Source organism: Elephas maximus, chromosome 1 (assembly GCF_024166365.1).
Source record: "Elephas maximus indicus isolate mEleMax1 chromosome 1, mEleMax1 primary haplotype, whole genome shotgun sequence".
NCBI classification, from domain to species: Eukaryota; Metazoa; Chordata; class Mammalia; order Proboscidea; family Elephantidae; genus Elephas; species Elephas maximus.
The window spans coordinates 185429722-185457634 of NC_064819.1; the positions used below are offsets into that span (position 1 = coordinate 185429722).

General features: G+C 39.4%; 1 protein-coding gene across 1 annotated transcript in view; it reads left to right on the forward strand.

Moving 5' to 3' along the window:
* Positions 1-27913, forward strand: part of SLC35F1 (solute carrier family 35 member F1) — a 536791-nt gene that overhangs the window by 405286 nt on the left and 103592 nt on the right. Inside the window, exon 3 of the mRNA XM_049899834.1 lies at positions 9398-9525. Coding sequence (XP_049755791.1) covers positions 9398-9525 — 128 coding nt within the window. The remainder of the gene's footprint in view (positions 1-9397; positions 9526-27913) is intronic.

Consider the following 27913-nt stretch of genomic DNA (forward strand, 5'->3'; position numbering starts at 1 on the left):
TGTAAAGGCTCTTATTTCTCTAGGATATATTCCAAGGAGTGGGATTGCTGGATTGTATGGTAGTTCTATTTCTCTCTTTTTAAGGAAGTGCCAAATTGATTTCCAAAGTGGTTGTACCATTTGACAATCCCACCAGCAGTGTATAAGTGTTGTAATCTCTCCACAGCCTCTCCAACATTTATTATTTTGTGTTTTTTGGATTAATGCCAGCCTTGTCGGAGTGAGATGAAATCTCATTGTAGTTTTGGTTTGTATTTCTCTAATGGCTAGTGATAGTGAGCATTTCCTCATATATCTGTTAGCTACCTGAATGTCTTCTTTAGTGAAGTGTCTGTTCATATCTTTTGCCCATTTTTTAATTGAAACCTAACCACTTTTGAGATAAAAAAAGAGCAAATTAGGCACAGAAGCAAGTAAGCTAGAATGGAGAAAGATAAATGCCATGCAGAGATCTCCAAGGAACACTGAGATAAATGCTAAAGAAGCTGAGATAAAGATTTTCCCCCAGAGCAGAGAGCATTCCCCTAGAGCCAGCGTGCCAAATTCAGACTTTTAGCTTCCTATACTGTGAAAAAATAAAATTCTGTGCTTTAAAGTCACCCACTTGTGGTATATCTGTTACAGCAGCATTAAGAAACTAAGACAGGGTTGAAGGGAGTACAACCAGGACTGAGGCAAAGTCTCTTCTCTCAACCTTCTTTCAGTCTTTCTGAGTGGTTTCCTCTTTTCAGTCTTGCTATCATAGGCAGCCTGTGTGGTAAGAGGGAACCTGGGAACATCTCCTCAAGAGTCTTCATCCTGGAACGGTCTAGTAGGACCAGGATCTCAAGAAACAAAGCCAGTTCTAGTTCATGCCTCAGGGAGAAGTGATGTATTCAAAAGGCCTCCTTCCCCACTAACAGATCAAGTGGTAAGATCTAGAGGATCAAGACAAGGGTCTGGGCCATGGAAAGATGTCAAGGTAGAGGCCTTCAACCTGCCTCTAGTCTGGCTCAAATGTGATTTGGCACAGCTCACCAAGGTAAGAGACAACAAAGGGATTTGTGCAAAAGACTTAACAAGTAATTAAGAGAGTTGATTTTCCTGGGGCATCCTCTATGCAATAGCTATCTCTGGTGTTCTAGTGGGTGGTTAGTAGTTGGTAAAGGATTCAAGAATTCTAGAATCCCACCAACTGCTATCGTGTCTTGTGCATATACCTTGTGTTAGGTATTAGTTTAAATACGTTACTCGTATCACCCTTAATCTATAATGCCCTGTGTAATAGTTGTTATGATCCCCATTTTACAGTAGAGGGACTGAGGTTCAGAGCTATTAACTGATTGCTCAGTACCACACAGCAAGAGGTGGAGTCTGTGGTCAAACGCAGGTCTGTTTGCTACTAAGCCAAAACATTAAAGGGCTGCTTTTTATGTTCTTGGAAACCCTGATGGTGTCGTGGTTAAGTGCTGTAGCTGCTAACCAAAAGGCTGGCCGTTCGAATCCACCAGAAACTCCTTGGAAAGTCTATGGGGCAGTTCTACTCTGTCCTATAGGGTAGCTATGAGTAGGAGTTGACTCGATGGCAATGAGTTTGTTTTGGTTTTTGGTTTTTTATGTTCTTCCTCATCTCACTGTGTGATTCTGTTAGTAAAAATAAATGAAGGAATTGAAAACAAATTTAATTTTTTTTTGGATTTCATCCTTTATGCTCAGGTTCACAACATGAAGTCCAATTAGTTGCAGTCCTTTATATGAACAATTTCCATTTCCATTTCCTTATAATCAGCACATTTATTTCGTTCACTTTTCTAACTAAAGAGAACTGTATTAAACTCTAAATTAAACTTCAGCTTTTAGAAGTGAGTTATGTAAACCTCCATTATAAGTCATTTTTCTTTTCAAATTTACTAACACTTAAACACTTTCCTTTGGAGGTCTGGTAAAGGAAGATGGCACTATGGCTTCAAATCATGAGCCAAGGTCTATTCAAGTCCAGGTCTCACCCCCTGTGCAGGGGTTTCATTGTTGACACTGTGCAGTGTGTGCTGGGTTCTATTCTTGCATAAAAACACCATGATGATCACACCACCCATGAGGGCACTTAATGAAAATTCAGCCCCCAAATAATGCCATTTCTTGTTCCCTTAGTGGAGTCCTGGGTGGTGCAATAGTTAACATGCTCGGCCGCTAACTAAAAGGTTGGCAGTTTGAGCCCACCCAGAGGTACCTTAGAAGAAACTCCTGGAGATTTACATCTGAAAACTCAGGCAATGAAAACCCTACAGAATACAGTTCTCCTCTGACATACATAGAGTCACCATGAGTTGGAATCTACTTAACAGCAATTGGTTTGGTTTTTTGGTTCTCTTAGCAGAATTCACCTGGTGCACTGTCTGGAAGTACTTTTATTCTCTATGTAGACTACCCCTGGGGGGTAAAGAAGAATACTCTGAATCGAGGCTGTTTTGATTTTCAGGCAATAAACATTTTTTCAGGAGTGAACACGGACCATGTTTTAGCCTTTTTATAAAAGTGTCCTTTTCATTAATTCTTCATTTATTGAACACCATCGCTGCCGCATCCCCATGTATGACAGTGATAAAGATTGAAGCTTCAGCAAGTACTACAGCATATAACAGTAATTCTTGTAATTAGAATTTATAAGCCATAAAATTTATTTAAAGCCTTATTTCACAAAGGAAACTCATGGACACCAGTCCTTGATCCTGAACCGTTGGTGATGGGACACAGGGTCAACCACAGGTAAGCACCAAGGAGGGCACACAGCTGCATGGCCTGGGCACTGGCAACTCTAGAAGGTGCCAGCCTATGGGCTTTAGTGTGACTGGCCCTTGGAGTTGGCACTGCCACACCTTGAAGGTGTGTTTGGACGGGAATGATACTTTAATGAGAAATGCGTGACTTGTGAGGTCAATGCTGCAGTTATAAATCAGTGAGGCAAAAATAGTGCAATGCTAACAAAGATGGAGCCTGGTGCCAGGTTGCCTGAATGTAAATCCTAGCTCCTCTCTGTGACCTTTTGCAACGTCCTTAACTCCTCTATACCTCCATCTTGTCATCTATGAATAGGGTTAATAAAAGCATCTCCTATATGGAGTTATTATGAGGCTTGGGTAAGTTAATACTTATAAAGCACATAGACACTGCCTGACATCTAGTAAATACTGTATAAGTATGTCTTAGTTCGGGTTCTCTAAATGTGTGTGTGTGTGTGTGTGTGTGTGTGTGTGTGTACATGCATGCACATGTGTGTATACATATATATAGAGAGAGATTTATATCATGAAAATGGTTCACTCATAGAGGTTGGAAAGCTCCAAGTTCATGGGGCAGACTGGAGGCTTCTCTTGACTCACATAGCTGCAGGGGCTGGCAAATCCAAGATCAGAAGGTCAGACAGCAGGTCTCTGACTCACAGACTGTGGAAGCTGATGAATCCCAAGATTAACAGGTAAAACAGCAGGTAAGCTGCTAACACAAGTCCCAAGAATTGACGATCAGACCTACAGGAGCCAGCTGCAGCAACCAGAATGAGCAAAACCCCACAAGCCTTGCAAGAAAGTCCACTTATATTGGATGCAGGCCACACCCCCAAGGAAACTCCCTTTCAACTGATTGGGTACTCACAGCAGATCCCATCAGGGAGATGATCACATTGTATCAAAACTCATCATGAAAGTGATTACATCATTATAACCCGTTGCAGTACAGTACGTTCCAACTCATAGCCACAGAGTAGGACAGAGTAGGACTGCCCACTGGTGTTCCCAAGGAGTGGCTGGTGGATTCAAACTGCTGACCTTTTGGATAGCAGCTGTAGCTCTTTAGCACTGTGCCACCAGGGCTCCTACATCATTATGCAACTGTCAAACTACATCATACCTGCCAAACCACAGAGAATCATGGCCCAGCCAAGTTAACACACAGCCTTAATGATCACAAAGTGCTTGTTTAAAAAGTAGGAAAAATTAATTTGATTATGCCGTTGATGCTTAGTAAAATTTGATGTGAATTACACAATCAAGATTGTCAGTGATTTCCCTCTCTGTTCTCAATTACTGAAACATTTTGCTGTTGGACTGTTACAAGCCAAAACCAAACCCACTGCCGTCGAGTTTATTCCAACTCACAGTGATCCTGTAGGACAGAGTAGAACTGCTTCATAGGGTTTCCAAGGCTGTAAATCTTTATGGAAGCAGACTACCACATCTTTCTCCCACTGGACCAGCTGGTGGGTTTGAACCGGCTACCCTTTGGTTAGCAGTAGAGCATTTTAACCACTGCTTCCCCAGGACTCATTTAAATTAGAATAGCTTTTTTAAATTACGTTTTACACATTTTTGAATACCTGCGTGCTCTGCAGTCTTAAAAAAGAGGGTGGAAACAAAATAAAGCTCTATACCAGTTGTAGCGATACACATGTACAAGGATGTTCTTTGCAGCATTAGTGTAACAGACGTAATAGATAGCAATTTAAATGTTCATCAGTGGAAGACTGGAGAAATTGTGACATGCCCGTAAAATGTAATCATATATATCAATTAATATAAACAAATTCGCTCTACGTAAAACAACAGGGATACATTTTTAAAACCAGGTTAAGCACAAAGGAAACTAGAATGATATGTACATTATGAACGCTTTCAGGTAAAATTTTGGAACAGACCAAAGCTATATCCTGTTATGGATACACTGTTGTTGTTAGCTGCCATCCAGTTGGCTATGACTCATGGCAATCCCATGCACAATGAGACTGAGCTATTGTGAGCCATAGGGTTTTCATTGGCTGATTTTTCAGAAGTAGATCACCAAGCCTTTCTTCCTCCTGTGTCTGCTCCACTGAAACTTGTTCAGCATCATAGCAACACGCAAGCCTCCACTGACAGTGGTAGCTGCACTTGAGGTTCATCGGTCAGGAATTAAAACCAGGCCTCCCACGTGGAAAGCAAGGACTCTACCAGTGAACCATGACTGCCTTTTTTGGATATACTCAAATGCAGAAAATATGTAACAAAAACAGGAACATGAAGGATACACAACAGTGTCAGGATGGTGATTTGAGGAAGGAGGGAGAGATGTGAAATATGGCAGGGGCAGAAAGGGGGCTTTAGTCTCATCTGTAACGTTTCACTTCTCTCTCACACAAAAAACTCTGAAGCAAGTGTGGCAAAATGTTAGCTTTTATTAGATAAGGGTGATGGATACATTATTGCATCCTTACGTTATTCTCTGATCTTTTTATTTATATTTGAACAATTCTAACACATGATAATAAAAAATAATAAAATGCATTTAAAGGCCAAACCACAATTTTAAAGTTTCACCCTTGGACTTTATTATTTCTCCTAGTTAATTTTTTTTTTTTTAAAAAAGAGCATTTCCAAGTGTTGACATATTACCGATTGTACTGGTGTTTCTTACACATGGCCCTATTTCATGAGGTTTGGAGAGTCTTTGGCGCAGGGGTCTAAGGGATATATTTTCATTATTCTAGAAAGAATTCTAATGGACTATTGTATGTCAGTGTTAATAGGAATCATGTAGGTAAATCCCCAAGCAGTCCTTTTAAGGATTGCATTTTTTGCTCAGCCAAGAATAAAAAGCACTCTCATGCCTTCCTGGATGATTCTGCTAAACAAGCGTTTTGTATGTTTTCAGGTACTTGGAATAAAACAATAAGAACGTAGCTATTTAGGGTGTTTTGCTTTGCAGACTTCTTCAGCAGAACAGAAGGGCAACTCATCACTCCTTTGAATCCATGTAATGAATTGCACTTTGAATATTTTATTGATTGGTGGAACAAACAGTCCCATGAACCCAGAATTTCAGTGCTACATATTAGGATATGGTTGACATGCATTGAGCTTGGCAAATCCAATTCTCTGTTCATTGTGTAAATTAACTGGGACAATGACCTCATTATATTTGTGACTTTAGAATTGCAGTTTTGAGGTTAAATATGTCATTGACCTTTTTATGTTCTATGCAGAGTGCATTGTGTATAAATGTTCACCAGTTAAATTTTGTCAGATGCTGTCTGCACTCTAGAAAACAATTTTCATTTTCTGAACATGAATGTTTATAATAAATATATTTTAAGTACTTCAATTTCAATACTCTTTAACATTGCTGAGATTCTCAGATAATTAAGCATGAAATCTATTCGTGCATTCTATGTTATTTATCAACTGCCCAGCATGTGCTAAGTGATGATCAAGACAAAATCACTCTCTTCAAATCATTAAATATCTAATGAGTATAGAGTCAAGAAAACAAGCAATCACAATACAGTGAGGTAAGTACTGTACGTGGGTTTAGCAAAGGTGTTAAGACAGCACATAGCAGGGAAACCCAACCCACTCCAGAGTGGTTAAGGTATCCAGGTGGAAATGTTTATGCTGATCTTTCATTTGAAGACTGGAGGAAGAATAGTCCACGCAGAGGAAACAGCACATAGAAAATCCCAAAGACAAGAGAGAGCATACTTTGGCCAAACATTCAGGTAGTTTCTTTGGCGTCAAAAGTCTTCAATACTCTGTGGCCATAAAAAAAAATATATCTCTTGGAATTCCCAGCCCAAGTCATCCTGACGCTGGCCATGGGAAAGCAACCATCTGAAAGCCCTAGATTCGATCCTCAGCGCAATGCCAAGGCCCCACACGAAATCAAGTAAATCAGAATTTCTGGGGGCAGGCCCAGGCACTGGAATAGTTTTAAAAGCTCTCCAGGTGATGTGAGTATGCATTCAGGTTCAGAGTCACTGATCTACCAGCTAAATTGAGACAGGTATGCTGATTTAGCAACCATGTAGGTAAGTAAGAGAGGAAGAAATGCTGTGCCAGGGCATTTCTGAAATGAACTTGCTGTGAAAAAGGGCCTTGGGGATCACAGTCACTAGCCATGGATCTAAGTGCAAAGCCATGAGAAGTGTGACTCATATATTAGAACTGGCTCTTAAAATAGATAGCTCTTCATAATTTTTCAATTCATTCATTCATTCATTCATTCTGAAACACTTAGCCCTTACTACTTGTCAGTGTGCTAGGTGCTGTGGGTGAATATATGAGTAAGACATTAACCCTACCTTCCCAAAAGTCCCCATCCAGTTAGGTGCCGTTGGTTGATTTTAACTCATTGTGACCCCATGTGACCAGTACCATAGGAAACCCTAATGGTGTAGTGGTTAAAAGCTATGACTGCTAACCAAATGTCAGCAGGGTAGAACTGTCCCATAGGATTGTCTAGGCTGTAATCTTCATGGAAGCGGATCACCAGGAGGATTCCTGGAGCCACTGAGTGGGTTCAAACTGCCAACCTTTTGGTTAGCAGCCAAGTGAGTACTTAACCATTGCACCGCCAGGGCTTCTTTCTCCATGCAATGAAGAGGCAAATTTCTAAGTATCGCAATCATGTGAAAGGACTATACAGAGTTGAGTACATGTTGCCCAGTTGGGAAGGCGGGCAGGCAAAAGATCAGAGAAGATCTAAATTTGAACAATGAATATGGAATGTAGTTCATGGGGACAGAAAGAAAGACTTTTTGCTGGGCCTGAAGTGTAGGCTGGGAACTGTGACATCAAAAACAAGGCTAGAAAAATTGGGTTGACTACAGAAGGTCAAGAGACCCTTTCCTATTCCTGCCAACTAGCCACAACCCACCCTCTGAAATTCTCTGTTGTCTGAAAGCTTTGTGTTCACAAGACTCCATAAGATTGTAAAGGCCACTTCATGTGAAATGCATTGGAATCAGGTCAAAGGCTGAAATCAGGAGTTCAAAGTTCTGAGATGGATCAGAGGTGGGTCAGGATTTGGGATGCTCTTGAGGGTTTTGAGGACCAGCTATAGCTGTTTTATATAGGACTGAAGATACGTGTCACGGGATAGGCAGCCTCTAAAATAGCTTCCAGTGATTTCCACTTCCTGGTATTCACGCCCTTATAAAATCATCTCACCATGAGTGTGAACTGGGCTTATTGTACAGTAGAAGCGATGGGATGTCACTTCAGAGACAAGGTTATATTAAAATAAAATAAAAAACTACAACTTCCTCTTGGGTGCTTGCTTTCTCACTCTTTCTCTTGGTTCACCCTGGGGGAGGCCAGCTGCCATGTTGTGAGGCAGCCCTGTGAAGAAACCCTTGTGGTGAGGCATGGAGGCCTGCCAACAACCAGGTGAGTGATTTTGGAGGGCTTCTCAGGTGAGCCTTCAGATGATATTGCTTCCCTGGCCAACAGTTTGACTGTGACCTGAGCCAGAAACACTGAGCTCAACTACACCGAGATTCTTGACCTACAAAAACTATGAGATAGTAAATATTTGTTGTTTTAAGCTGCTATGTTTTGTAATATTTGTTATGCAGCAATAGATAACTAATAGGATACCATTTACTCAGGATTTCTGCGTATTCTTCATATCCTCTATGAAGACCTCGCAGATTGGGGTAGCTCTCAAGAGCATTATTAATAGTTATCCTCATTGCCCTACCTTGAGAAATAAGGTTTATTTCATGCCAGAAATATATGGGAAAATAAGAATGAACAAATAAGGAGTTCAAAGACTGTTCTGATGCTACCAGATTAGGAGGTAAAATGGTGAAAATTACAGTAGTTGGCAGCATTAGGACCATGGTCCTATGTCACTCATTTACATCGGAGTGACCCCCAATTTCCTTTCTCTCCCCATCACTCACATACCACCAGAGTGCATGCAATGTCCAAAGGTGAGCGAACATTCATGATGACGTCTCGGGTCTGCTGCCAATCACAAGCCTTTTTCCATTTGGGTACCCTCTTTTCATTTCTAACTGTTCCACTACTATCCTGAAGTTTAGGATGATCTGGACTTCCTGAGATTAAGCAGCCTTGCTGGGACACCTTTACTTTGATTTTTACATAATGTAGTTGAATTTTTCTCTGTTCATGAGAAAATGTTTAGCATGGTAAAATAATACTCCTCTCAGTCTTATTCTGGCATGGAAGCTGATTTGAAGACCTGGAATCTACAGTGAAGGCTATCAGCTAAGTAAAAACATGTGCATCTTTGCACTTTGATTCATTTTTTCAGTTAAACATTTGGTAAGTTTATGGAGTCCCTGGGTGGTGCAAACAGTTAACACGCTGGGCTGTTAACTGAAAGGTGGGCAGTTTGAGACTAACAAGAAGTGCCTCGGAAGAAAAACCTGAGGATCTATTTCTGAAAAATTAGCAATCGAAACCCCTATGGAGCATGGTTCTCTTGACACACATGGGATCACCATGAATTGGAATCAACTTGGCAGCAACTGCTTTTTTTGAGGTTAAGTTCAGAAAAATGTCTTGCTACAATGTTTTAGAATCCTTCTAATTGTACAGCTTATTATGTTGTCAAGAACTTAACCCATTTCTTCTTAACACAGGAGAAGAAAACCTCCTGGCAATTTTACGACGAAGATGGTGGAAGTATATGATCCTGGGACTCATAGATCTGGAAGCCAATTACCTGGTAGTCAAAGCTTACCAGTATACCACCCTGACTAGTATCCAGGTACCAGTGTTTCTTCTTTCTTTCTTGTTTCTCTCACTTCCAGATATAGTTTACTTTCAATTTAAACTCCTGGGGAATCTGAGTACCACCCTTTAACATTATTGCTTCTTAATAATGTTTCTTAATTCAAGTGTAATTGGATATCTTCTTGTTATGAATACATCACAACAACCATTTGATAATGTAGGAAAATAATTTGTGGCTTTGAATGATGCCAATTAATCCTATGTCCGCAAGAGAATTATTAATAAGTATAAAAAGTAAATCAATTTTAATCACGACTGGTAACTTTTTAGAATATATTAATGGACCTTGATTAAGTAATAGAAGTGCTTAATATTACAACCTGGAGAAACAGTGTTTTTCCTAAAGGGACAAGGATGAAATTCCTAATATGTGTTTTGCATAAAGATAGCCACTGTGTTGTGTTGCTTCTTTCTCTCTTTCCTTCACGCACATGTGCACGCACACAAGACACACACACGTGCACGCACACAAGACACACACACACATGCATACACAATTGCCAAGTTTAACTTAGTTTTTCACAGTTGTTGTGAGACATATAGATTCTTCATTACACCATAAATAATAGGCTTGTTTCTGTTTTTTGTTATTTCTGCTTCATTTCTTTTTTTTATGACAGCATTATGAATTTCATCGCCATTCCAAAGCTCCAGGGTGAAAACAAACTAAAACATTGTTCATGTATTAGATTTAGCTTAGATTTGATACTTCAACAACTTGTGTGCCATCCTATTAATTTGCTTAGAAAACAACAATAACAAAAATGGAGAAACAAAGAAGCAAACAAATGCCTGAATAAATTTAGATATATAGATTGGATGGTAAGCAATCTAAACCTGATTTAGATTTCCTACCACCTGATTTCCAAAATGAACTTCAAAGTCATTTTGAAATAAAAGTGATTAGAGGAAGCATTTGGCAGGGCCATTTACAAGCACATTTTGTGTTCTGAGAGCATTCATGGGGTCGGGTTTTTGGCGATGATGCCCACTGGAGCAGGAAGAGAACCTGTGCTCTCAAGTTAATCGTTAAAATTCTGTAAGTTTCGGACTCACGTGAGAAGTGATACAAGGCCATAGCTGGACTCCCAGTGAGAACCCAGGAGTAATGTGGTCTGCCTTTTGGTACTTCTCTTTGTATGGAATTCTTTTGCTCCCTTTTTGGAAACTTCTTTCCTCCGACTTTAAAAGCTCTACTCTTTCTGATGCATTTGAATTGTGTTGGCAAAGAAGGATGAGCAAATCAGTCTTAGAAGAAATGCAATCAAAATCTTCCTTAGAAGCAAGGATGGCACAACTTCAGCTCACTTACATCATCAGAAAAGACCAACTGTCTGAAAAGGACATAATGTTTGGTCAAGTAGAGGGTTCAGCTCAAACGAGAGAAAGGCTCAGTGAGATGGAGCGACACAATAACCAAAACACTGGACTCAGACATAGCACCAGTCATGAAAATGGCACAGGACCAGGCATAAGCTGGAGCCAACTAGACAGCAACTAATAACAATTCTTCCTGAAATTGACTTTTTTTTTTTTAATCTTTTCCACTGTGGAAAAGAGGCTTCTAAAATACACCCCATGCATAATATATAACTTTTCTTTTGGTTTAAAATAAAAGCATTTGGACATGCTGACACCTCTGTTCTCTATGTATCATCAGTGCTCTTACTAAGATTTTAAGCATCTTGAAAGCAGATACTATGACTTTTTAGTTTTAATCCATAAATCTTATTGGTACATCAGCATGTATAAATACATATTTAAATATAAATATACCAAATATAAATATGGTTAACCCATCACCATAGGACTCCACTAGTTAAATTTCTTCCCTTCATTAATACCTAAGACACACACAAGACAGTTGCAAATTCCAAAGTGAGAAAAATTAAGCACGTATCTCTTCATTAGCAACAATAGAGTTATGGTATCTCCATATTCACCTCTCCATACAATAAAGCTTAAAAATGGAAAAAAACAAAACAAAAAAACTTTTAGATATGTCACAGTATACTAGGTCCCTGGCAGCACAGTGGTTATGAGTACAGCTGCTAACCAAAATATCAGCAGTTTGAATCCACCAGCCAGTCCTTGGAAACCCTATGGGACAGCTCTACTCTGTCCTGTAGGGTCACTATGAGTCAGAATCAACTCGATGACAACGGATTTGTTTTGTTTTTTTTCATTCATAGTTATACTAACAATTGAACAAACTGTGTATATATGTGTTTCATGAAATGAGTGAATTTGTCATTAATTTTTAAAACTTCTTATATGTTGTCCATGACAAATGCTTGTATGTTGAAAAAATCATGGCAACAAAAATCATTGGCAGTGTTCTCTTTGTGTATATCAACATCAATTATTCAGTCAAATTAATGATCTGAAGTTGCCACTAAAAACATTCTTCTGGTTTCTCTTCCCAACTCGCCTTTTTCTTTCCTACCTCTCCTTCCTCCATTAAAAACAGGCCATAAGAGCTGGCTGTTTCCCACTACAGCTGCCCAGTAAACACAGTGTGTTTTTCCCACACACACATTTACTACCTTTTCTTATTCTTAATACCTTTGCTCAAGCCGTTTCTCCTACTTGCAATGTCACTCTCTCCTCCATCCCCTACTCACTGAGTTCTATTTATTTCAAGGCTCCCTGTTACCGTTAAGGATGTTTTCACATTACAAATAATAGAAAACCCGACTTAAACTGTGTTTAACAATAAGGAAATTTATTGATTGTCATAACTGGACTATCTAGAGAAAGGGCAAGCTTCATAGTAGTTGATTAGATGGTTCAGTGATGTCATCAGGGGCTCAGTTTCTTTTCGTCTTTCCCCTCTTCTGTCCCCTCTGCTAGCTTTATCCTAAGTCTAGCTGTTCTCATGGTCATAAGCCGCCAGTACAAATTGGGACTTAATGATTCTATCTTCATGCCTGGTGGGAGACAGAGAGGCTGCTTCCTCACAACCATTGAACAAAAGCCCAGATCTCTATCTTGAAAGGCCCACGCTGATAACCAGGGGAATGCTGTGAGCTAATTGCCCCAGACCTGGACTCTGAACCAATACCGGATGGGATTTCTCTGATTGGCTTAGACAAGTATTTTTTAAAGAAGGAATCCTACTGGCCTTTTGGGTGGTACGATTTTTCATTGTGTGGGTTTGTTTCCTACTTTGCAGGTCATTTAACATTCCTGGCCTCTCCCCACTAAACGGCAGTAGCATTTCCCAACCTTTGTAACAACCAAAATTGTCCTCGTGGATTTTCAAGTGCCCCCTAAGAAGGAGGTACTATCTCTGTTGAAAGTCACTGGCTAAGACCAATCAGCTTCCACTTCTGGAGTCAGATTGGCATCATATCAATCCTACCCAGTCACATGGCTATGACCTATTGAGGGAGGGATGAGGTAGATGGATGCTCAGGGAACAATGCACTGTCTCCATGCCCAGTTTAGCTCCTCCCTCACTTCAGCAAGCTCCACAGTGAGGACTGATCTCTCTGTTCTGTGCTCCCATGCATTGTTTTTTAGCTCTACTTTCGCGGTTTGTGTAACATAAGAATGATATTTGTATATTCCTATCTGCTCTCCCAAACTGTGAGCTCTGTCACAATAAGGATGGTTTGTTCTTCACCTTCGAATCTCTACTACCTAGTGGAAAACCAGTACATCCTAGGTACTTAATGAGTGTGTAAAGAATGTCATTAAATTGCACTGCTGTTCAGTGTTTTGGGGGTACAGATGCTCCCACCAATCCCTGGCTTAAGTGTAAACACCTCCAGAATGTCTATACAGGAATTATAGGAAAAGGAAGAGAGGAATGTTGGTTTCATGGCAGAATTAGGTACATTTGCCCAGAGTGAAAAACTATAAATGGTCTAAGAGAGAATGAGGAGCGACTTCCCTCTTTGGAAGTGCATAATCCCTCCCATGAAGAGAAGTGTCAGGTTGACTATTGCTTTTTTTGTTAAGCATTGAAAAAAATACAGCCAATTATTGTTTTCTTAAATTCTACAGGGTTTTTTTTCCAAAAAAAAAAATTTTTCAAATTTTTATTGTGAACAGTGACAATTTATTCTTAGCAGGCAATCCCCCAATCCTCAGGTCTTTAGCTTAGCCCTTGTTATTCACCACCACTAAGCCATTCTGCCACCTCTCAAATTAGCTGTTTGATACTCTATTTAATGTATCATTTTATGAAAAAGTTTAATTTACTTTGATTCCATAGTAAGGCAGAAAAATAATTATTTGAAATATCGACTGGCCTTAATTATAATTAACTGAGCAAGGGACAAAAACAAACAAACAAAAAAAAACCATTGCCATCATAACAGCTCTTACAGGACAGAGTAGAACTGCCCCCATAGGGTTTCCCAGGAGTGAACTGCTGACCTTTTGGTTTGCAAATAAGCTGTTAACCACTGCACTACCAGGGCTCCACAAGTAAAAAAAGCAAGTTGAATCTGACAGTACTAGAACCATTTTGATATATATGTATATCAATATATATATAATAATAATATATATATATTATATAATAAAAAATAATAAATAAACAATCTTGCCTGCTAAAAGCGAAGAAAACATGAAACACTTACTGATGAAGATCAAAGACTACAGCCTTCAGTTTGATTTACACCTCGACATAAAGAAAACAAAATCCCCACAACTGGACCAGTAAGCAACATCATGGTAGACAGAGAAAATATTGAAGTTGTCAAGGATTTCATTTTACTTGGATCCACAATCAATACCTATGGAAGCAGCAGTCAAGAAATCAAACAATGTATTGTATTGGGCAAATCTGCTGCAGAAGACCTCTTTAAAGTGTTAAAAAGCAAGTGTCACTTTGAGGACTATGGTGCGCCTAGCCCAAACCATGGCATTTTTAATCACCTCATATGCATGTGAAAGCTGGAGAATGAATAAGGAAGACTGAAGAAGAATTGATGCCTTTGAATTATGGTTATGGTGAAGAATATTGAGTATACCAGGGACTGTCAGAAGAACAAACAAATCTATCTTGGAAGAAGTATAGCCAGAATACTCCTTAGAAGTGAAGATGGAGAGACTTTGTCTCGTGTACTTTGTATGTGTTATCAGGAGGGACCATTCCCTGGAGAAGGACATCATGCTTGGTATAGAGAAGGATCAGCAAGAGAGAGGATGACGTTCAATGACGTGCATTAACACAGTGGCTTCAACAGTGGGCTCAAACGTAACAATGATTGCGAGGATGCCCCAGGACTGGGCAGTGTTTCTTTCTGTTGTACACAGGATTGCTATGAGTCAGGACCAACTCAACAGCACGTACCAACATTAATTGCAAATCAGTGGTGCTGGTAAGGACTTAAAATGATTTTCCCTTATTTACAGAAATATATTTTGAAAAGGTTATAGACTCAGAGGAAAACACAAAGCATACGTAGTATATAGAGTCCCTTGAACCCTTCACTCAACTTCCCCCATTGGTGATATTTTATGTGACTTTAGTATATCAAAAACAAGAAATTGACATTGATATAATACTGTTAAATACAGTTAACTACAGACTTTACTCAGTTTTCATCTGCACTCATTTGTGTGTGTGTGTGTGTGTGCGCACGCTTGTAAGTGTGTATAGTTGTATGCAGTTTGATCCCATGTATAGATTCATGTAGCCATCACCACAAGTAGGAAACGGAACTGTTGCGTCACCACAAAGGAACTCCCTTGTACTACCCCTTTGTAGTCTCATTCCTTCGCCACCCTATTCCTGTCACCTGGCAACCACTAATCTCTTCTTCATTTATAAATTCTGTCATTTGGAGAATGCTATATAAAATGAAATCATACACTATATAATCTTTTGAGATTAGCTTTTTTCACTTAGCTTAAAGCCCTTAACCAAAACCAAATCAAATCCATTGCCATTGAGTAGATTCTGATTCATAGTGACCATACAGGACAGAGTTAGAACTGCTCCATAGAGTTTCCAAGGAGCAGCTGGTGGATATGAACTGCCAAACTTTTCGTTAGCAGCTGAATGCTTAAACCACTGCACCACCAGGACTCCCTAAAACCCTTAAGTCTATCCAGATTGTTGCATGTATCAGTTAATTTGTTCCTTTTTATTGCTAAGTAGTAGTACATGTTATGAATGTAACAGAGTTTATGTAACCATTCATTTACCTGTTGAAGGACATTTAGGTTGTTTCCAGTTTGGGGGATATTACAAATAAAGCTACTATGAACATTCGTGTATGGGTTTTTTTGTCAACATAGGTTTTCATTTCTCTGGGATAAATGCCCAAGAGTCCAATTGCTGAGTCATGTGGTAAGTGCATATTTAGTTTTATAAGAAGCTATCAAACAGCTTTCCAGAGTGGCTGTACCACTGTACATTCCCATCAGCAATATATGAGAGCTCTGGTTGCTCCCCATCCTTGCCACAATTTGATTTTGTCATTATGTTTTTATCTTAGCCATTGTAACAAGTAGATAGTGATATCTCATTGTAGTTTTAATGTGCATTTCCTAATGGCTAATAATGTTGAATATGTTTTGAGAAAAATGTTTTTTAACTTTGCCTTTGAAGACAGAAGCTAAAGAAAGTTAACAGTGGTACGATAGACAAAATTTATGCAGAAAAAAATGATAAAAGACAAACGTCAAAGTGAAGAAACTCACCTCTCTTTTTTTAAGAAAGTGAAAAGAGAGATAATAACATTATCATGTTGGATTTATAAGGATTTTATTCTAAAGACACATTTGTGGGTTTGTATCTCTTGACTTGTAAAGGATGAATAGGTTGTACCTGTGACTTTGAGACAGATTAGCAATGACATTTGGACAAATTTAAAAAGCAATGCTATTTTTATAACTGTGCTATATGAACCATTTTTGTAGAAATATCAGCTTTACGACTTCTCACCCAAAGATTATTCATCTTTCTTCAGCCATGCAGTACTAAAATGCAGACAGATTAAACTAGTGCTTCTGTGAAATAAAAAGGAAGCAGGTCTCTTCAAACATGTTGTTTTGACAATTAAAAGGAACTGACGTTGGAAAAAATTTCCAGTGCTCTTGCTAACCATGCTGGGGAGTCTACACCTATGCCGTATCCCCTCCTTCACATAAAACATGTTTCAGAGCTCTTCGCACTCTTCGAGGTAGTTTCCATCAGGAGTAAGGGACAGAAAATAATCCCTGTAGCTCTGGTTATTTTATTTTCTGCCCTGCTCCTCTGATTTGGGCATGTTAGTAGAAGTTAGTATAGCACAAAAACCAGCCTCCCCAATGTGCAGTGTGATATCCAGCTCTGAGACTAACTCTACAAGGTGTGTGCAGCATACACGTGCAACAACTTGTTTCTTCACTTTACAAAACTCTCTGGCCTTCTCTGCAGGCCAAGCTTTTACCATTCTTGGCCAGTCATGAGAAGTTCCATCAGAAAATTCTAGGTAGGCTCGTTTGGAATTTTCAGCACCCATCTGTCAGTTTGTTGTACTGTGGTGGCCTGCATGTTGCTAGGATGCTAAAGCTATGCCACCATTATTTCAAATACCAGCAGAATCACCCGTGGTGGACAGATTGCAGTTGAGCTTCCAGACTAAGATAGACTATGAAGAAAGGCCTGGTGAACTAGTTCCAAAAATTAGCCAATGAAAACCCTAGGAAGCACAACAGACTATTGTGCAATATAGTGCTGGAAAATGAGACTCCTAGGTAAGAAGGCATTCAAAATACACTGTGGCCACAATAATGGACGTGAGCATACCATGATTGTGAAGGTGGTACAGGACCAGGGAGTGTTTTGTTTAATTGTATGTACATAGGGTTGCCATGAGTCAGAGCCAATTCCACACAAATAACAATGGAAAATTAAATTGTATTGGATACAGAAGAAGGCCAGGTGCTTTGTGCTTTCTTATTGTGTTACTGGAGACTAATGTTCAAGCCATGCCAATAGACTTGACATATATATTCCTTTACTAATTAAAAAAGTGCCATGGCTGTGGCTAGGGGCTAGGGACATAAATATTGATCAGTCCTGAGCCCTGCTGTTCTAGGGGAGGAGGTAGATAGAAAGCTACATTAACGATTAGAATAAATTAGAATACACTATAGTTAGTGTTATGAAAAGAGTATGTATTCAGCTCTGTGGAGACATAGGAGAGAGGTACCTCCCACCTTCTGGAATTGCATAACTCTCTGGTCCCATAGTCAAAAAGTTATGACACACCAGAGAAAGTCACTAGGCAGACTTTTTATTTGCACCCAACTTAAATTTCCACCTCCATGGATGAGCCCAGAGAGAAAGCACATTAGAAACAGGTCTCAGGGGCTTGAGTTTACGATTATGAGCTCAGCTTTTAAGACTGCATTTTCTTCTTTATCTTTACCATTTTTACCTACCCCTGGTGCAGATTTTGGTTTAATGACTCTTCAAGAAATATTTTAAAGTACATTTAAAGGCAAAGCTTTCAAAAGCAGATAAAGTTCTTACCCCCAAAGGTAACATGATACTCTGAATCTCTTTCAGATTTCTTAGTTCCGGACTTCCTGTTTCCATGATTGTGAAACTAACTTAAATATATAGCAGTTCAAATCTAATGTTTGATCAGGTGCTGTGCAGTTTTCTATTAGCCTTTTGTCCTGATGCTGTACCCCTGCCCATCATCAGAGGAACACATTAAACTATATTCTGTCTTCATTTGGTTCCACTTTTATTCCCATCCCTAATGAAAATTCTGTGAATCACAATGATCCAATCCACAACCAGTCATGGGGGTAGCACAGGACCAGGCAGCATTTCATGCCATTGTGCGTGGGGTCACCATTAGTCAGGGACCAGTTCCGTAATAGCTAACAACAACAACAACAATATCTGCCTTTAAATGTGTTCTGTAGAACTCCCTTCTACAGAAAGAAGATTTTATATTCCACCTTCACTGAACCTGAGACTGTGGGCTTCTTCCCCAGGTGTTGTCAGGTAGAGCCGTCAGAAAACAGGCTCTGGACAGCCATCTTCGCAGGATAAGAAAACGTGCGTTTGATCCTGCCTGAACTTTTCATTCATTTCTTCATCTTCACTTTCCTTATGGTAACTGGGAAATAAAAGTCTTTAAAAATAAAAGTCTACTTTGTATTATAGTTGTTTATTTACATATTTCCTCTCCTCGTCAAGTGTGTAAGGTCTTTGAAGGGGGACCTGTGTGCCAGGTCCACAAAAGGCACTGAATAAATTTCTGATGTTTGAATAAATGCAGAAATAATTTATCTTTGTTTCCTTCACAGCACCACGAACCTGATAAGTGCTCAAAATGTATCAAATAGTGGAATAAATAAGTTAATGAATGAAAGGATGAATTTCTAAAGGCCAGTTATTAGGCCAGGCAACACAAGCCACCTATAGTAGTTTCATCTTTGGTAATTGCATTTATTCATACAGCCACATATTTGACTGCAGCCACCTGCTAAGCACTCTACTATGCTGTGGGGATGCAAAGATTATGAAGCAACTATCCCGGCTCCCGAGAAGCTCAAGTGTTGTATGTATGGCATGGATGCAGATTCATTCTACACTTACATGTTCCAAGCAATCATACCTTCTATATTTCCTGCAATTGATCTAATCTTTATAAAGAAGCCCCCCACACACATATACCCTCAAGCTGCCTGAGTAGCAACAGATGGAGAAAAAGGGCTGATTAAATGTAAAATCCATCACTGCTAGTTTAAAACTCTTTCAATAGCTCAGTTGCTTTTGGACAAATGCTCAGCCTCTCAGACTTCCTACTTCCGTATTCATTCCTGAGGTGGCATGTGAGTGTCTAAGGGCTTTGTGTGACCTGTGGGCTCATGTTGGTCCTTTGGCTAGTGTCCGCTGTGAGGCAGGCGGCTGGTTACTGGTTGTACACTTGCTGTATCTAATGTGGAGCAGGTGCTTGGTTCTCTCCCTGGCATTCTCTTGCCCTCTCAGCCCCAGCAATCTACTCTCTCTCCTCACTAACTGGCCCCATCTGGGTTCGTGTTGGCACTGTGGACCTCCAGATGCCTGGCTATGACTGTATTTGATCCCCGGCCTTGATGATTCCTACCATATGGAAGCCCCTCCCCCAGGTCAGTTTGCCTGCCTCTCTTTCCAGAGCACTAAAGGACTTCTAGATACCGCCCAGCAACACAGGTGCTGTCTTAGTTTCCTGGGGCTGCCATAACAAAATACCACAAGTAAGTGGCTTTAAAGAACAGAAATGTATTTTTTCTCACAATTCGGGAGAATAAATGTCCGAATTCAGGGTGCCTACTCTAGGGGAGGGTCCTTCTTTGTCTCTTCCAGCTTCCTTGATGTTCCTGGACTTGCAGACACATCTGCCTCCATCATCACATGGTGTCTTCTCCCTGTGTGTCTGCCTTTCTGTGTCTGTACTCCCCTTTATGAAACACCACTCACAGGGATTAGGTTTAGGACCACTTTACTCTGACATGACCTCATTAATATGAAATAACCCTATTTCCAAATGGGATCAAATTTACAGGTACAGGGGTTAGGACTTCATCATATATTTTGGGGGGACACAGTTCAACCCATAACAGTGCTGAGGAAGATTCTAGGGAGCTATAGTACAGTCCTTCCTTGGCTAGCCACACTTCACCTCTGTACTGTTTTGTATTTGGATGTACCTTGAAATTGCCTTTTTAGGTTGATGTGGCACTGTCCCCCCACTCTTCCCCCCCGCCATACACAGCCCTCCAAAATATCTCTTAGCTTTCAGTTTCCCCTCAAGCTATCTAACGTTCTTTCCCCACTCTGTAATTTCAATCCAGAGAGGACACCTCTGGGCACATATGACTCATTTATTTTCTTTCTTCTTCCCACCATCCATTTGCAGAAGAGATAAGTGCTTCCCTCCCTCTTCCTGTCTAGCATAGACTTCCTTGTCTCACAGCCTTGTTCCAAGGACCAGGCCTCCTGACTCAACCTTAAGGAGGAAGGGGCAACCTTCTGTACTCTGGAGGAAAATCTCTGATGTGGTTGACAGTGTCAATTCTTGATATGTTGGAGAATTCTGGAATTTAGGATTCTTTCTCTCTCTACAAACTTGACTCTAGACCCTTCCTTGCTGAAGAAGTGGAAAGTCAGCTTTGTCTTTTAAGGCTGAATGGTGACCTTCCTGTTTTGTAAAAGACCTGCTCTCTTTTTCCTAATGGCTCAGTTTTATAGGTAGAAGGCTGCATGGAGCATGATTTAAGGGGGAATATTAAATTTTCCAAAATTTTATCCCTATTTTGCCAGAAGACAAATCTGTAAACAAATTACAGTGCAACATTAAAGGTAGTAAAATGGAGCTATACACAAAATGCCATGGGATTACAGAGGCAGAGCGACTGACTTCACCTGTGACAGGGAGGACTCCAGAAATGACGTTTCTGCAGGGTCTATACACCAGGTTTTATTGGCAACATGAATCTGAACGTATAGCAGAGCCAGGTTGCCTGATGATTTTCAGCTCCAGTGACTGACATAGACAGGTTATAAATAAGTGAAATGCCCTTATATGTTTGTTTTCTCTCTCTTTCCATGAGCATCATTTTTCCCATGTATAGGTGAGAATAGGAGTCCCTGAGTGGTGCAAACAGTTAATGCTCTTAGCTGCTAACCAAAAGTTTTGGGATTCAAGTCCACCATGCTACACTTTGGTAGTAGAAAGGCCCAGAGATCTACTTCTGCAAAATCAGCCATTGAAAACCCTATGGAGCATAGTCCTACTCAGGTACATATGGGGTTTCCGTGAGCTGGAGTCAATTCAACGGCAACAGGTTTTTTTGTGTATGTATGTGTGTGTGTATACATATATCTCAAACCCATTGCCATCCAGTTGATTCCAACTCATAGTGACCCTATAGGACAAAGTAGAGCTGCCCCTATAGGGTTTCCAAATAGCAGCTGGTAGATTTGAACTGCTGACCTTTTGGTTAGCAGCTGAGCTGTTAACCACTGAGCCACCAGGGCTCGTGTATATGTATATGACAATAAAAATCCTGCCCCTTGTTGTGGTTGTGGGTATGCAATTGTAATATTGTGTTGCATAGACCAGGTTTCTCCAATAGTCCTAAGGCAAAAAATAATGAAACAAAATTTGTTGTTGGTAATTCCGTCCAATAGATTCCAACTCGCAGTGACCTGATGTATAACAGAATAAAACATTGTTCTATTGTTCTGATTCTGCCACCAATCCTGTTGCAGCCTCTAACCCCATCCCCAACATACTCAGACTTGTCTCAGATCCACAATGACAGTGAGTTGGCCACACTGGGTACCAGCTACCTTAGCATCCAACATATGCATCCAGCACTTAGTGGACGCTCAATAAATGCCAGCTTCATTTACACACATATTTTCCACTTCATGTATTCTTTCAACTAATCCAATTTAAGAAAAAAAAGATAAAGAAGATGGGTTTTGCCTATTGTTGTTAGGCACCATTGAGTCAGTTTGGACTCAGCAATCCCATGTGACAGAGTAAGACTACTGAGCTATAAACTTTACAGGAACAGATCACAAGGTCTTTCTCCCAAGGAGCTACTGGGTGAACTCAAACTTTTGAGTGCTTAACCATTGTGTCACCAAGGCTCCTTACATTTTGCCTAGGTCATGCCAGCCTCTCACACACCCTCACTTGTGGATAGCAACTTTAAGAAAAGCAACAAATTTCACAGCTGCATGCAGAGTAGTCCAGGTGGAGGAACTTGCTTGGGACATAGGGGCAGCGTTAGGAAATTCAGGTTCCAATTAGCTTTGCCACTAATGGATTACTGTGTTACCTCAGGTGAGAACATTTGCCAGTCAACAGAGGTGAGATATTCTGAAGATTAGTGAGGTTGCTGTTGTGTACAAACAAAAATCACCCAACCCACTGTAAAAATATCTGGGGAAATTATACAAGCAAATATAATATCCTATTTAGAATCATGCTTTCACAGTACTAGGGCCTAAATAAAATTTAAAGCCCTGGTATACTGTTGCTTGACATGTGAAATCAAGAAAATTTCTCCTAGGGTAAGGTGTACTGCCTTTTCTGCAATGAACATGTTCCTGAAATAATATTTTCAAGTACACTTTTGTAAATGATTTATATTTTTAACACACTGGGAAATACATAAGAGTATTTCTTGCAAATTAAAAAGCCATTTTGTCCTATAAGTAATAACTCAGATTTGTATTCTTAGGTATTCTTTCCGTACACTGAGATTATGAGAAGTGAAAGACTCCTATGGTCCAGTATGGTGCTACACACAAAGTTTCATATTTAAAGTCTCAGAGCTAAAGACCAAATTGCCTAGCCTGGTATATTTGATGGACGTGAGCAAGGGTGGATGGGCCAAAAGGGAAGATGCAGGAGGCACAGCCTTTGATTTTCCAGAGTTCCCTTTATGCTCACACAGACTAAACTGCTCACCTTTGACTGAATTAGACCTCCCAAACATGAATGCCTTTGGCAGAATACAATATGGTACAATTGTGGGTAGTTGTTCTTAGGTGCTGTCAAGTTGGTGACTACTCATATCAAACCTATGTACAACAGAAAGAAGCACTGCCCAGTACTGTGCCATCCTCACAATCTTTGCTGTGTTTGAGCCCATTGTTGCAGCCACTGTGTCAGTCTATCCCACTGAGGGTCTTCCTCCTTTTCACTGATCATCTACCTTACCAATCGTGATGTTCTTCTCTAGGGACTGGTCCCTCCTGATAACATGGCCAAAGTACGTGAGACAACAGCTCACCATCCTCGCTTCCAAGGAGCACTTTGGCTGTACTTCTTCCCAGAAAAACTTGTTCATTCTTCAGGCAGTCCACGATATATACCATATTCTTCACCAACACTGTAATTCAAATGAATCAATTCTTCTTCTGTCTTCCTTATTCATTGTCCAGCTTTCTCATGCATATGAGTTGATTGAAAATACCATGGCATAGGTCAGGTGCACCTTAATCTACAAGGTGACATTGTTGTCTTTTAACACTTTAAAGAGATCTTTTGCAGTAGGTTTGCTTAATGCAGGGTGTCATTTGATTTCTTGACTGCTGCTTCCATGGGTGTTGATTATGGATTGAAGTAAAGTGAAATCCTTGACAACTTCAATATTTTCTCTGTTTATCATGATATTGCTTATTTGTCCAGTTGTGAGGATTTTTGTTTTCTTTATGTTCAGATGTAATCCATACTCGAAGGCTGTAGTCTTTGATTTTCTTCAATAAGTGCTTCAAGTCTTCTTCGCTTTCATCAGGAAAGGTTGTGTTATCTGCATATCACAGTTTATTAATGAATCTTCCTCCAATCCTGATGCCATGCTCTTCTTCATATAGTCCAACTTCTGGGATTATTTGCTCAGCATACAGATTGAAAAGTATGGTGAAAGGATCAACCCAGATGCACACCTTTCCTGACTTTTAACCATGCAGTATCCCCTTGTTCTCTTTGAAGGATTGCCTCTTGGTCTATGTACAGGTTCAGCAGGAGCACAATGAAGTGTTCTGGAATTTCCATTCTTTGCAATATTATACATAATTTGTTATGATCCACACAGTTGAATGCCTTTATATAGTCAATAAAACACGGGTAAACATCTTTCTGGTATTCTCTGCTTTCAACCAAGATCCATCTAACATCAGTGATGATATTCCTCATTCCACATCCTCTTCTGAATCTGGCTTGAATTTCTGGCAATTCCCTGTCAGTGTACTACTGCAACTGTTTTTGAATTATTGTTAGCAAAATTTTACTTGCATGTGATTTTAATGATATTGTTTGGTAATTTTCACATTCTGTTGTATCACCTTTCTTTGGAATGGGTACAAATGTAGATCTCTTCCAGTCAGTTGGCCAGGTACCTGTCTTCCAAATTTCTTGGCATAGGATAGTGAGGACTTCAAGTGCTGCATCCGTTTGTTGAAACATCGCAGTTGATATTCGTCAATTCTTGGAGCCTTGTTTTTCACCAGTGCTTTCAGTGCAGCTTAGACTTCTTCCTTCAGTCCCACTGGTTCCTGGTCATATGTTGCCTCCTCAAATGGTTGAACATCAGCCAATTCCTTTTGATATAGTAACTCTGTGTATTCCTTCCATCTTCTTTTGTTGCTTCCTACGTTGCTTAGTATTTTACTCTTCAGTTCTTTCAGCTTGAGAAATTCTGAACGTGTTCTTTCCTTTTAGCTTTCTAACTCCATGTTTTTGCACATTTCATTATAATTCTTTGTATTCTCAAGCCGCCCTTTGAAATCTTCAGTTCAGCTCTTTTACTGCATCATTTCTTCCATTTGCTTTAGCTACTCTACATTCAAGAGCAAGTTTTGGCATCTCTTCTGACATCCATTTTGGTCTTTTCTTTCTTTCCTGTCTTTTTAATGACCTTTTGCTTACTTCATGTATAATGTCCTTGATGTCATCCCACAGTTTTTCTGGTCTTCAGTCATTAGTGTTCAATGCATCCAGTCTATTCTTGAGATGGTCTCCAAATCAAGTGGGATACACTCAAGTCATATTTTGGTTCTCATGGACTTTTTAAAATTTTCTTCAGTTTCATCTTGAACTTGCATATGAGCAATTGATGGTCTTTTCCACAGTCGGCCCCTGACCTTGTTCTGACTCATGATATTGAGATTTTCCGTCGTCTCGTTCCACAGATGTAGACAACTTGATTCCTGTGTTTTCCATCTGGTGAGGTACATGTGTGTAGTCACCGTTTATATCATTGAAAAAAAGTATTTGCAATAAATAAGTCATTGGTCTTGCAAAATTCTATCGTGCAATCTCTGGCATTATTTCTGTCACCAAGGCTATATTTTCCATCTACTGGTCATTCTTTGTTTCCAACTTTCTCATTCCAATCACCAGCAATTATGAGTTCATCTTGATTGCATCTTTGATCAATTTCAGACTGCAGAAGTTGGTAAAAAAAATCTTGAATTTTCCCATCTTTGGTATTAGTGGTTGGTGTGTAAATTTGAATAATAGGCATATGTATCGGTTTTCCTTGTAGGCATATGGATATTATCCTATCACTGACAGGTTGTCCTTCAGGATGAATCTTAAAATGTTCTTTTTGATGATGGATGTGACACTGTTCTTCTTCAATTTGTCATTCCTGACATAGCAGACCACATGATTACTTGATTCAAAATGGCCAATACCCATCCATTTCAGCCCACTAATTCCTAGGGTATCGATCTTTATGCATTCATTTTATTTTTGATGACTTCCAATTTTCCTAGACTCATACTTCATACATTCCACATTTCAGTTATTAACAGATCTTTGCAGCTGTTTCTTCTCATTTTGAGTCATGCCATATCAGCAAACGAAGGTCCTGAAAGCTTTACTCCAACCACATCATTAAGGTCGACCTTTCTTTGAGGAGGCAGCTCTTCCCCAGTCATATTTTGAGTGCCTTCCATCCTAAGGGACCCATCTTCCAGCACTGTATCAGACAATGTCCACTGCTATTCATAAGATTTCCACTAGCTAGTTTTTTCAGAAATAGACTGCCAGGTCCTTTTTCCTAGTCTGTCTTAGTCTGGAACCTCCACTGTAACCTGCCCACCACGGATGACCCTGCAGCATCACAGCAACACACAAGCTACTACAGTGTGACAAACTGACAAACATATGGTGGGTTGTGGGTAGACCAGTATACAAATGGGCAGTTTTAATCAATGTTTTCATTCATTTAATAAAGGGTTCCAAGTAGATTTAGTGAGCACCTCTAGTGAGTCTATGTGTGTGTGTGTGTGTGTGTGTGTGTGTGTGTGTAAGAGAGAGACAGACAGACAGAGACAGAAAGAGACAGAGGCAAAGACACTGAGAAAGAGAAAGCATAGAGCTGAAATAACTGAAAAAATTTCTAATGGTCAAAAAACAATTTTAAAGCTCTTTTTTTTACTTTAGAAAGTTATGTATTATAATTCTTGATAAAGAAAGCAATTTTAATTAAATAAAAATTTCAGAGCATTGCAATTAGCCATGTTTTAAGATCTTTCCAATTAAGGTATGCTCATTGACTGATGGAAGCCCTGTGGCGTAGTGGCTAAGTGCTATGGCTGCTAAACGAGAGTTCGGCAGCTCAAATCTATCAGACGCTCCTTGGAAACTCTATGGGGTAGTTCTACTCTGTTCTGTAGGGTCGCTATGAGTTGGAATCGACTCAGCAGCAGTGGGTTTTCATTGACTGATGGTGTTCTTTTGCCCCTTAAGTGATTTTTATGGATATGAAATCTTTTGACAGAAATTTCAAATCATGTTTTTATTCCAAGTCATTCTCCCTGCCTTTCTCTAAGCAAAATTTTATAAATAACATCATTAATAATTTCTCATAATTTTCTCTGGGTAATTATTCCCTGGTTCCTGAAACAATATTGTTGATGAGATGAAAGAGAAAGTCAGAAGTGTTCTGTATTGATTGCAGGATTTGTGGCTTTTTTAAAAAAAAAAAACCAATACTCTAGTTTGGCCTCTTTTTAAAATATAATGCTATATACTCTAAAGGGTTTAATTAGAGAAAAGAATATGAAAAGATGATGGACATTGAAAGGAGCTGGTTTGGTACAAATACGTCATATAATCAGGCAGTGTAGCATGAGAATTAAGAAACAAGCAAGCTCCAAATGGTTTCATTAAAAACATCTTTCTTTATAAGAATTCTCTTTACTTTTCAAATAAAAATGTCCTTGAAGTAATAACAGTATTTTGTGTATAAGATATAAACAAAGTGATTTAATAAACATGGCAACGTTTATACATTCAAATCCACATTAACCTTCAAAGTACTTCTTTTGATATACTTATTCTAACGTGGCTATCACTGTTCAGAATATTTTGAAGTTTTGTTTAGAAATATCTTTTAGAGCCAATTTTAAAAGTTGTGCAAATTTCTTTATATTTTACCCTTCCTTTTTTGGGGGGTCTAGAAAGTATTATCTAGCTTAATCAAGGATTTTGGTTCTTTCCAAAAAATAAAACCTACCCTCAAAGAATGAGCAGTTCCTTCCATTGAAGGTATTCAAAGGAGTACTCTGAATGAAATTTCAAAGAGTTCAAAATGTGTTTGAGTGATGACAACTTCATTATATCTATGACCTTCCAGAGTGATTACCTTGTATGACAACCATGTTTAGATGAATGAATTCCAATAAGTTAAAGATTATATATATAAACACCTGCATACCCGCTCAGTTAAGTGGCAATTTTCTTCTTCACTTAAAAAAAAAAATTCAAAACTCATTATTTTGAAGGCACACTTTCATTCTGAGCATAGCTAGTATGGTAGGCGGAATAATGGCCCTACAAGGACGTTAATATTCTAATCCTCAAAATATGTGACCATGTTAC